The sequence below is a fragment of the Rhineura floridana genome, chromosome 18, assembly GCF_030035675.1.
Source record: "Rhineura floridana isolate rRhiFlo1 chromosome 18, rRhiFlo1.hap2, whole genome shotgun sequence".
In the NCBI taxonomy this organism is placed as follows: Eukaryota; Metazoa; Chordata; class Lepidosauria; order Squamata; family Rhineuridae; genus Rhineura; species Rhineura floridana.
Window position 1 is genome coordinate 23577915 of NC_084497.1, and position 12275 is coordinate 23590189.

The following is a 12275-nucleotide window of genomic DNA, read 5'->3' on the forward strand; positions in this document are numbered from 1 at the left end:
AACAGCCAAGCAGCAAAACAAGACCATTTTAAAAAGAATTTAAAATCATCTACAAACACTTAAAAGCAGTCACACCAGTAATTGTTACAAGTTTGCCAGGAACAGCATCTTCCAGCCATCCAATGCCTGGGGTGAACAGGAGTGTTCGTAAATTCCTTCTGGATGTTAATTTGAAACTCACCAGGGAGGGCATTCCACAATTGGGGAACCACCACCGAAAAGGCCTTGTAACCAACAGGGCCTTCGCAACCAATCGTAGGGCCTGTGATGGTTGATAATAGGTAATGGGGATGTAGAAGATCTCCCAATTGACAGAGATGAATGAGTTTCTTGCCTACATCCACCAATCCCAAAACTGAAATTAGGGAGTCAGGTCTTCCAGGTTAAGAGTTTCCTTCAGACTTCAGCACCAGTATGTCTCGTAGAAATTAGCCAGGGGATGACCAGTTATCATGAAATAATCAGAGCTTGGAAAAGTTACTTTGTTGAACTGCAACTCCCATCAGCCTGAGCCAGCATGGCCACTGGATTGGGCTGATGGGAGTTGTAGTTCAAAAAAGTAATTTTTCCAAGCTCTGGAAATAATACATTGTCTTAAGACAAATATTTTGTTTTAGTTCTGTGAAATACGTCTATTTAGCAGGCACAAGCCAATGCTAGTGAAATGAATGGGCATGGCTACCTTAGGTTCCTTTCATTACAATGGGTCTACTCTGAGTAGGGCTTATGCGGCTACAACCCACAGCGCCTGACTTGCCTTCTCCTTGTGAACCAAGTACTTGGTTTCAAGTTTAGTAGCACGAGTTCAAAAGGCTGTCAAAATACCTTGCTTTTCATTCTCAGATGGAGGAAGCGTCTAGTCCTCATGGTGCCCAGTATCCCTCGGCACTACCTCCCAACAGAGTCTAGCAAGGCTTTTCCCTCCCTGCTTACCATGCTGAGCATTGCACATTAGGAACAGGACACCGAATGCAACATTTGGTACACATTTTTAATTTCTAATTCTTAGGTGGGTTTTTTTAATTCTCAAAAAGAGGACGATTCTAGGGAAAGTCCTGGCTCTTTACCGTACAGTCTAGCACCTAAACTCAATGCTTGGCTCCCTCTCCCCCCCCCGCCCCCGCAACAGAAGATCAAAAACAGAATGGTACATGCTCAACAAGGCACCCGGCAGCTGGTGTTTTAAAACCCAAATTAATACTTTGAATACAGTACAGGAAAAAAAGGATTGGGGTAATCATTAGCCACCGAAAGAGGTGGGGAAAAAAAACTACAAATGCCAAGTCTGGGAGGGTGGAGGGTCTGTGGGCTTTATGCTTTAATAATGTGTGTCAAAAAACTATACAGCGAGCCTGAAAGTTCATCTTTCATCTTTAAAGAGAAGAATCCCAGGAGATGGCCCTCTTTGATCTTCTCCTTGGGTTTGTAATTATGGAGCCTTCCCATATTAGGCTGAGACAGAGACGTGTTTCGACTGAATGGGAGCCCCTTCCCGTAGCACGCCTCCAATCACCACCATGGGTCTCTCTCTAGCCTGTGTTTCAGGATAAAGCATTTCAAAATGGCTCTTGGCAGCCCCCGAGGGGGGAGGGGACACCTGCGATGGAGGGGAGGGGTGCTTCAGAAAAGCAGTGCACAGTGGCCATGCATATATAATGCATGTTGCTGTCGTGTTTGCAATAGGGGTTCACAGTTGTTTCCCCCCTCTCTCTCATGGATTTGCTTGTTTTCGTCTTTCCTCCTCCTCCGTTCCTTTTGTGCCACGCATGCTTAGCTTGTATGCCTGAGGGCAGGACCTGTACTGTTTTTCATTGATCTGGTAGCCATTCTGAAGAGTGGGGTATAAATGCATCTGAGTGAATTGAAATGAGTGTTGCTGAGGTCACAGGAGTACAAGGGTTGATGGCAGGCAAAAGCGATTGGCATGTGTGAATGCCCATCACAGGATAAATGCTCCTGTTGCTCAATGAAATGCTTTCCCCAAGCGTGTGTCCACACATTCAGCTGTCCAGAAAGAACTGGAAAAAAATCAAGGGACTGAAATGCCTGTGTGAATAGGAGGAGGGATTTTCTTTGCATTTTAATGAGAAATGGCCTCATTCACACCATGCAAACTGAAACATGAAAATCTGTTGAAATCCACTCTTCTCTGAATTATGCAATGAAGTTCTCCTGCCAAGTAATGTGTACGAAAATGCACACACTGGTGTAAGGGGTGCAAAAATGCATGTATTTGTGAAAATAATACACAGAAATGCATTATATTAGGGAATAATATACAAATCAAGGAAAACATGCCTGGCAAAACAGCTATATATTAGGCAAAATTGCAACCAAGATGTGTATATTAGGAGAAATCTGCACTAAAACATGAATTTTCACAATTGATTGATTGATTGATACCGCGCCCTTCCTCCCAGCAGGAGCCCAGGGTTCAAGGTGGGGGGTTTCTCCCAGCCCCCCCTGGAAATGCAGGGGATTAAACCTGAGCCCTTCTACGTGCCAAGCAGACGCTACACCCCCTTCGCCTTAAAAGGGTTTCTTCTCCTGGGATGCAGTAGGGATACTCCTCTTTAGACTGGATTGGTCTGGATGCCTTACCTAGACCGAGACTGCTTCCTTGGATTGGCTGCAGCACTCTGGAGTCTCGAGCAAAAAGAGTGCATCTCCATCACCCTGATCCTTTTAACTGGAGGTGCTGGGGATTGACACCTTCTGCATGCAAAGCAGGCACTCTGCCCCTGAGCTGTGGCCCTTAAGACATAGGCATCTGCCTTATTTATTTATTCCAAGGGTTCATGTAGCTTAGTATCACCTACACTGACTGGCAGCGGCTCTCTGGGGTTTCAGGCACCAGCCTTACCTGGAGATGCCATTGGGGATTGAATCTAGGTCCTTCTGCATGCAAAGCAGGCACTGTGCCTCCCCTTAAATACAGAGGAAGCTACCTTATACCGAGTCAGGTCCCTTGTTCCATCTAGCGCAGTGTTGCCTGGACTGACCAGCAGTTTCCAACAGGCAACATTCCCAGCTCTTACCTGGAGATGCCAAGGATTGAACCTGGGACCTTCTGCATGCAAAGCAGGCACTCTGCCACTAGGGATGGGCAAGAATTTCGATTCCATTTGCATGTCAAGCAGAATCTATCAAATCGGCTCTTTCTGAAACAACACGAGGAGCGAAACGCAGCCGTCCTCCGATATGACACTTACTTGAATTCTGCTCTGCAGTTTGCCAACTAAGCAATGTTGACAAAAATGCATACATTAGGGGGACGCGTGCGGAAAGTGAACATAGTGGTGGAAGCCACGTACAAAAATGCATTCTGTTCGGGGGAATCGCTTGCAAATATGTGCGCATTAGGCAAAGCCACATACCAAAATGTGCGCATTCGGAGAAATCCACACTAACCCTTGCAAATTGCTGCAGGAGTGTGAAGAAATGACTTTAAGGCTGACAGAAATGGACAGATCTTTCCCTCCCTTTCTGCCGCGGGCCCTTTCCCCAGCTTGACTGGTCAGGGGAGAATCCTGCAGGTGGCTGGCCACCTGAGTCAACGGGTGACATCACAGCCTCCCCATTATGATCTGTGTGCAAGTCAGCTTCCAGAGGATATGGCTTCAGAGCAGGCAGGAGCTTCAACACCGACTCCCCAGGCACAAAAGGTCTGCAAGAAGAAGCTCTTTTCCTTTCCACCCCTCTTGGCTCTCCGAAGACCGACGTGCTTCTCAGGTTAGCCCTGCCAGTGCTGGGTGGCAGCGCTGGGGCCAGCTAGGCGCTCCATCGTTGCCCATGGCCGGCTGTGCTGCGGATGAAAAAAAAATCCCAGACAGATGGGTGAAGGCAGCATGCAATCATCCCCCAAAGAGGTAGCCGGGAGCTTGCAGCCCCGCTCTTCTCACTCAGAGTAGAACCATTGTCAAGAACGGCCATGTCTGTCTTTAGTTCTCCCTGCTGCGTTTCAGGCGCCCAGTGATATTTCAGGAGGCCTTTCCATCATGAATCCTTCTAGAGTGTTTTACCATGGCCTTCTGTGCTGTCTTTAAATTTCTGAGGTTTCAGTGATGCTTTAAACTTTGCATGCTATGTAGTTTTATTGTTGTAAGCTGCTTTGAACCTAGATGGTAAAAAGCAGGATTTTTAAAAGTTTTATTTATTTATTTATTATTATTATTTCAGTGAATCTACTCTGAGTGAAACTTAATTGAATACAACCCAAAGAGTGAATTTTCAAGGCACCAATTTGGTCTGTCTTACAGACCTGGATTCAAATCTTCACACACACCCCACTCCAAATCAAGCTTACCTTGGTGATCTTAGCCCCCTCTCTCTTTTCCAGCCTAACCTACCTCAAAGGGTTGTTATGAGGGTAAAACAGAGGGAGCCGATGACATAGTCCAGCTGATTTCCTTGATGGTGGGAAGGGTTGTGTGTTGGTTTGAGCACTGGTCTAGGACCTCACATCCCATTGAGCTGGTGTGTGATCTTGAGCAAATCTCTCTTTTGCTCAGCCTATCCTACCTCAAAGGGTTGTTGTGAAGGTAAAATGGGGGAACCAATCACACAGTCTGACTGATCTCCTTGGGGAGACAGAAGGGTTGTGTCTTGGTGTGAGTACTGGATGAGGACCTCCAATCCCCACTGAGCTTCAGCAGATGACCTTGGGCCAATCTCGCATTTGTTCAGCCAATCCCACCTCAAAGGGTTGTTGTGAGGTAAAATAGGGAGAACCGAGCACATGGTCATCAACCATATCGAGCTCTTTGGGGGATTGTTTATCGATCCGAGCACTGGACTAGGACGTAAAATCCCCCCAGAGCTCAGTAGGTGCTCTCTCTCTCTCTCTCTCTCTCTCTCTCTCTCTCTCCCTCTCTCTCTCTCTCAGCCTAACCTATTTCACAGGGTTGTCGTGAAGATAAAACAGATAAGCATGGGGAATGATGTACACCACCCCAAGCTCCTTTGAGGAAGGGGCGGGACACCAATGGCATAAAGCAAGTGGGTTTGACAAAATTCTGGGGTCCTGTGGTGAAGGGGAAAATTAATCTGGCAATCCTTCCACCACTTTCAGTCAGCCTTCCCTTCTTAAAGACACCATTTTGCTCTCAAAAGCTCTTAATTAAGTGGTGAGAGGCAATCAAAAGACCTAACAAGCCTCAACTGGACAGATTCTCTCTTGGCCAGGCAAAGCTTGGCTCAAGAGCTTTGATTAAATAATGAGATGGGCCAATGTGCAGGGCAAGGGGCAGCTCAAAAGGCCGAACTCTTCACTGAATCATTGGGAGGATCCTCAGAGGTCATCCAGTCCAGCCCCTTGCCAATGGAAGAAATCAGCCACTAACAAAGGAGAGTTGGCCATCTAACTGATGGCTTCACTCCTCCCACAAATATATATTGATTGATAGAAGTATTTTTTATACTGCCACATTATAAAATATCAAGGAAGTGTACAATGTCCTAAAAGCAGCATTATAGAAATAAAAATGGCAAAATAATTATTGAGGTGACTGGCTAATCAAACATAAATAGTGGCAAAGGCCTGCCGGCATAAAAAAAAAAGTCTACAAGAGGCACCTGACAGTCAAAAGTGAGTGTGCCTGTCGAATCGCTGCCGGGAGAGTGTTCCACAGCATGGAAACAGCATCACTAATGCACAATTTCTGGCTGAGGCTAGCCGGGCCTTTGTAACAAGTAACAATGATCCCCTAAGTGATCTCAGTGATCGGCCTGGGATAATCTTTAAGAGAAGAGAAAATTCAGCCAAGTGCAGGTTTTCTTGCAACACTGTAATGGGAAAAACCATAAGGTGAAATTTTCCCTTCCCCCTGCACAACTTTTAAAGATACAGAAGACCTCTTGGTTGCCAGGCCCAATCGCTACGTAAAGATCCGATCCGCAAGGATAGAGACTAAGCCAATGAAGGAAAAATTCGGAACCAAATCCAAATCCGGCAGAATTCTAGCACATCCCTAGCATGAATGTGGCCTTCGAGACAACTTACCCCAAAGGCTGGCTTGATCCCAGACTCTAAAGAAGCGTCTCTCTCTTCCTTTTTCCTTCTGTGGTCTTTCACTGTCCTGGGTGTGGGTGGGTGCGAAGCCAAGGCACAGGGCCCGGGTCTTACCAAATCGCTCTGGCTTCCAGGATGGATGGACGAAAGGCCTCTCGATGCCAGTGAACGAGCGGCCGCCATTCGCTTAGGCTTCCGTTGGTATCCATACTACTCTGAAGCAGGTGAGGCACGCAAGGTGATAGCCACCGTGGAAAGACGCATGGGAAATGGCAGTCAGAGAGTTACAAGCGCCCAATCCAATAAGCAAGGAGGTGAGGCTACGAACAGCGTGGGTGGAAGCTATCTCTCTCCTCCGCTCTCCCCCCCCCCGTGGAAGAGCAAAGGTGGCCTCGGGAATGCTCAGAAGCAGTGGGAATAGGATTCAGCACCTTGGAGAGCTCCTTGAAAGTTCAAACTAAAACCTGGAGCGGATTCGCTGCCCTACTGGCATCGGAGCCACAACCATCACCAACCTTTCAGGGCTGATAGGCCCTGTGTTGGCTGCTGGTGCCATTTGGACTGGTGGGGTGGCAGGCAGGAAGCCCAAACTGTAGGTGGAGCCAGAGCCAATGACAGGTGGAGCCAACTCGGTCTAGTCCCGCCCTCATCATGAGGGAACTGACAGGGCAGGTCACCCTCTGGACTGATTGTAAGTAAGACAGCCAGAGGGCTTGGAGGAATCAAGGCTGAGATGGGTGGGGCAGGGTCCTGTGTGCCCATTAGGTGCTACAACTCTTCACTCCCTAGTTGTAACTAGGGATGGGGTTCGCTGCACTGTGCTGATCCACATGCATTTCAATAGTCCGTCGTTTCTTTACCGGTCCCTCATTTTTTTTGTTTCCGCTTTCTCCGGCGCTTGCTGATTCAATCTGCTACATAGGTTTTTGGGTGATTCGATCCGCAGGGTTCCCCCCCCCCAGATTGCAATAATTACATAATTGTTTTCGTAGATACTTGTGTAAATGACAGCATTCCACGTAGATTTTTGGTGGCAGAGAAAAACATTGCATAATTGTTAGGTCCCTTACGTGAGTGATCACAGTGTTCCACGTAGTTTTTTGGCGGAGGGGAAAAATATTGCAAAAAATAATTACAAAAAATATTACATAAAATAGGGGGAGGATTTTGGGGAAAAAGTATTGCCGATTGAAGTTGCGGCCACAAAATCTGTGCTGATTACAGCTGCGGCCTGCTGCAAGAGATGGGTGCCACTCCGAAGGGATAGCGAACTGGTGAATTCAGTGGGGATCTGGTACCAGGGTCAATTTTGTCAGATATTCTCCCCCATCCCTAGTTGTAACACACACACACACACACACCAAATTGCCCCCACAATGCAATAAGACTTGGCAAAAAGCCTTCTTGTGGCTAAAGAAAGCTGCTTTCAAGCCTATTTTCAGTGTGGGGATGGAACCTTCTGTGGAGAGTCTCTGAGAGCTAACGATGGAGTTGATCTGTCAATTTCAGTCCTCCTTTTGATTATTTATTTATTTATTTATTTGATCTATATCCCGCCCTTCCTCCCAGGAAGAGCCCAGATTAGATTAGATTTTTCTAATCATAAATCCGGTTCTCCATATTTCTGCAGCAATTTGTGACTTTTTTGGGGGGGGGGGGAGGAAAGGGGAGAATCCTCAAGAAGATCCTCCAGCGTTTTAGTGTGAATTTCTCCTAATAAACACTTTTTCTTTTTGGTAGGCAGTTTTGACGAAGGTACACATGTTTTGCAAGCCATTTCTTGGCATCTAATGCATTTCTCTGTGTTATTTCCACCCGTCTATCCATTTTTATGCGTCCTCTCCACTTGCATATGCACTTTGGCAAGCGCCGGTCGGTTGGTGAACCGCATTGCAAAATTCGATCAGGAGCGAATTTCAAGGGTGGCAGTGTTTCAGTCCTCATATTGTTTTGGAAAGTGCGCATTTGATCGATTCGGCTCGAAATGCCAACGGGATCGCATTTCTCACCCATTCCCCGCCTCCATATAGGAACATTGGATACTGCGTTATGCCAAGTCAGGCCGCTGGTCCATCTAGCTCAATGCTGTCTACACAGACTGGCAGTGGCTCTCCAGGGTTTCAAACAGGGAAGTCATTCTCAGCCCTCTCCGGAGGTGCTGGGGATTGAACCTGGGACCTCCTGCATGCAAAGCGGATGCTCTGTCCACTGAGCTACAGAGCCTTCCTCTTCCTTTGGCCTGACCCAACAAGGCTCTTCTTAGGTTCTTGTGTTCCCATCACAGCACTGAATCTCCTCTCAGCCCTATGCTGGGATGGGGGAAATTGCCCCCTCCAGGAAGCCAAACGTTGCCATGGGGATATAAGAACATAAGAAGAGCCTGCTGGATCAGGCCAGTGGCCCATCTAGTCCAGCATCCTGTTCTCACAGTGGCCAACCAGGTGCCTGGGGGAAGCCCACAAGCAGGACCCGAGTGCAAGAACACTCTCCCCTCCTGAGGCTTCCGGCAACTGGTTTTCAGAAGCATGCTGCCTCTGACTAGGGTGGCATATATAAATCCTAGGCTCTGGTCAGACGGCATAGGAGGCCATCCACCTTGCCAAAGCTAAGCAGGTCTGGGTCTGGTCAGTGCCTGGATGGGAGACCACCTGGAAACCAAGCGCAAGGAGCCCCTCGGGTTCCTTGATGGAGGAAAGGTGGGGTATAAAACGTAAGAAACTTAAAATTAGGGGTGCATCCAACTAGTAGTCCCATTGAAATGAATGGACCCCAGTTAGTCACGTTAATTCATTTTTTACAGCTTGTTATTTACAATACAATTATAAAATCATATTTACAAAAACAAATGATGACAAAGTCTCATCTTTGCATCATGCATGTTTCAGTAATTAATAAAGGGAATCAAATGCTCCAGTGATGCTTTGCTAAGGCTTTCCCCTTGTCTTCTCCAGACTAGATCAATACATTTATCCATTCCAGCAATTTCCAGACATTTCAGCTTCCACTGAGGGGGTCGTTCTGAGCTGTCCACTTCCTGGCCCAGACCATTTTTGCAGCAGTGATAAGATTACAGACCCATAACTTAAGGTGTTTGCATATATCTGTCGCTAGTACATTAAATAACAACCTGCGTGGGGGTAGGTCTAATTACAATCTTGTGTTGAGATGTTTAGGCATTTCAGTGGGTCTACTCTGAGTAGGACTAACATTGAGGACAACCCAAGAGAAATACAAATATAGCCCCATCCCAGCACTGGACTGAGAGGAGAGGTTTAATGAGGGCGAGTGTGGTGTGTGCCTCTGTACACTCTGTACATTTAAAGCACATTGAAAGCACATGACTTCCCCCAAAGGTTCTTTGGAACTGAAGTTTGCTAAGGGTGCTGGGAATTCTAGCTCTGTGAGGTTTAAAGATTAAGATTTAGATTAAGTTTTATTCAATTTGTTACCCAAAGGTCTCCAAGTGACTTACAACATTGTTAAAAACCAAAGTAAATATACCATGCCATAAAAATAAAATGACAGCCACCCCCATATGGCCACAGAAAGCTTTGGCAGCTCACTGATGCAAACAACATCATCGCAGTCTATTAAATGCTTGGGGAAAAAAAGATAATTCTTTACCTGGTGCCCATGAGATGTCAATGAAGGTGCCAGGTGGACCTCACTGGGGAGTGCATTCCACCGAGAGGGTGCGAGCACTGAAAAGGCCCTCTCCCTTCTTGCAGGATTCTCTAGCGGAAGCCATGCGCTCTGCAAAGTGCTGTGCGCCTTTGATGGCGCCACATTGGTACCTCACTGTTGTCAGTGTCAGATGCGGTGGGGCACTCTCCCCAAATGCATCCTCCGCTGCTGCTTCTTTTACATTCCAGGCAATTCCAACGTAGCTGAAGGGGAGCCGGCAAACGAAACCAAATCCAAAGGACCGAAAGGCATCCCCAAATCATCACCCCGAATGAATCACCCAGAAGAGAAGAAGACAGAAGAACCCCCAGGGCTGGGGCCTTTCTATTACCTTGGAGGAGCAAATGGAGTCGATATGTAAGAAACTGCTCCTCCCTTCGCTGCTGCTTGTGCCCTAGTCTGTGGTTCCGCTGAGTCTCATTTATTACCTCTTCCTTTATTGACGGCACTTGCACACTGTCCTTTGCCCCCAAAAAGGGTCCCAGAGTGGCTTACAAAACCCAGTTCTAAGGCGGTCAGGCTCACAATCGAAAAAACAGACACGACATGCGAGAAAAAAAGGAGTGGAGGGAGGAGGGGAAAGCAAGCTCTAGCACAAGCTCTTTAAGTTACAGTTCTGGAAGGCACGGCTGATGTCAGTGGTGGTTCTGGCTGTCTTGCCGCTGATAAAAAGAGGCTGTCCTTGGGGGATCAGTCTCTCCCCCCCTGATCAATTGCAGCAGCAGACCAGGAGGCAGCATCCAGGCTAGGAGGTCAGGGCAGCGCCTGCCACACAGTTCTTCCCTTGAGAGATATATACCCTCCTCCCTCGCCAATCACAAGTGAGGAGAGGGCTGTTTCACTCAGTTCCTGCTTGTGGGCTTCCCAGAGGCATCCGGTTGGCCACTGTGAGGACAGGAGGCTGCACTATAAGAACATAAGAAGAGCCTGCTGGATCAGGCCAGTGGCCCATCTAGTCCAGCATCCTGTTCTCACAGTTGCCAACCAGGTGCCTGGGGGAAGCCCGCAAGCAGGACCCGAGTGCAAGAACACTCTCCCCTCCTGAGGCTTCCGCCAACTGGTTTTCAGAAGCATGCTGCCTCTGACTAGGGTGGCAGAGCACAGCCATCATGGCTAGTAGCCATTGATAGCCCTGTCCTCCATGAATTTGTCTAATCTTCTTTTAAAGCCGTCCAAGCTGGTGGCCATTACTGCATCTTGTGGGAGCAAATTCCATAGTTTAACTATGCGCTGAGTAAAGAAGGACTTCCTTTTGTCTGTCCTGAATCTTCCAACATTGATGGGCCATTGGCCTGATCCAGCAGCCAGGCTCTTTTGACGTTAACCGCAAGGGCTGCTGCAGCTCAAAATGAAGAAGTAACTGCTACTCTTTTCTTTTCCCTGCCCCCCGAGCAGACTGAATGCCTTCTGCAAAAACAAAGGCTGGCAGCGTATCTACGACAACCGGAGGGAAGATTACATCCTGAAATGGTGTGAGACGAAGTTTCGGGACACCTATTTCAACTTCAGGGAAGGTAAGGAGGTCAGCGGGAGCCACCACTAAGAAGATCCTTTTCTAGTGGCCTTAGATCTCCGGGGTGAGGATCCTGCCACCCTCTAGATCAGCCTTTCCCAACCAGTGTGCCTCCAGATGTTGTTGGACCACAATTCCCATCTTTCCTGACCATTGGCAATGCTGGCTGAGGCTGATGGGAGTTGTGGTCCAACAACATCTGGAGGCACACTGGTTGGGAAAGGCTGCTCTAGATGTTGCTGGACTCCCAACTCCCATCAGCCCCAGCCAGCATGGTCAGAGGTCAGGGATGATGGCTTGTATCCCATGCTAGTCCTATTCAGAGCAGACCTACTGAAGTTAATAGCTAACTTAGGCTGATCAATTTCAATGGGTCTACTCTGAGCAGGACTTCCTTTGATGCAACTAATTTATTTTTATTATTTTATTAATGTATAAATTGCCTTGCACCTAAATCGGGAGGCAATTTTATAAGTGTGCAGTAAAAACAACTGACAATAGGTTTCAGCGCAACACAAACTAAAGGTAGGTTTAAGAACAGCACAGATAAACATCCAAGCAAGAGACCTACAAAAAACAGGCAGGCATAAAATAAATAAAATTTATTTGTTGAAATAAAAATGCCTTCAGTTGTTTCTGGGAACTACAAACAGTGGGCGCCTGCTGTATCTCAAGAGGGATGCTGTTCCACAAAACGGGGGCAGACACACTGAAGGCCCTGCTCTGAGCTATTTATCTTATTCATTTATTCAATTTATCTCTCACCCTTCCCCCCAGGAGGAGCCCAGGGCGGCCCAGTTGCTTCTGATATCTTAGGGATCAAGGATAGACTCTGTCCTACATATCTACTGGCAGTGGAGGCTGGTCCAGTGGGGCAGGTGGGGCACTGCCACACCAACCTTGGTCTGCCCTCATCCAGCCCGTACCTGCCTGCCTTTTTTCCTTACAACCTGTCCAGGGAGTGGCCCTGACTATCAGCTTCCTCCTCCATAGTTTCAGTGCTCCCCACCTCGTATAACTCAGCAGGGTGGAGGATTGGGGTCAAACCTAGAATTAGTTGACTCCACC

The 12275-nt window shown here is 47.6% G+C and overlaps 1 protein-coding gene across 1 annotated transcript in view; it reads left to right on the forward strand.

Moving 5' to 3' along the window:
- TTLL10 (tubulin tyrosine ligase like 10) overlaps positions 1-12275 on the forward strand; it is a 36838-nt gene that overhangs the window by 6926 nt on the left and 17637 nt on the right. The window contains exons 3-4 of the mRNA XM_061601534.1: positions 9883-10051; positions 11090-11208. Coding sequence (XP_061457518.1) covers positions 9883-10051; positions 11090-11208 — 288 coding nt within the window. The remainder of the gene's footprint in view (positions 1-9882; positions 10052-11089; positions 11209-12275) is intronic.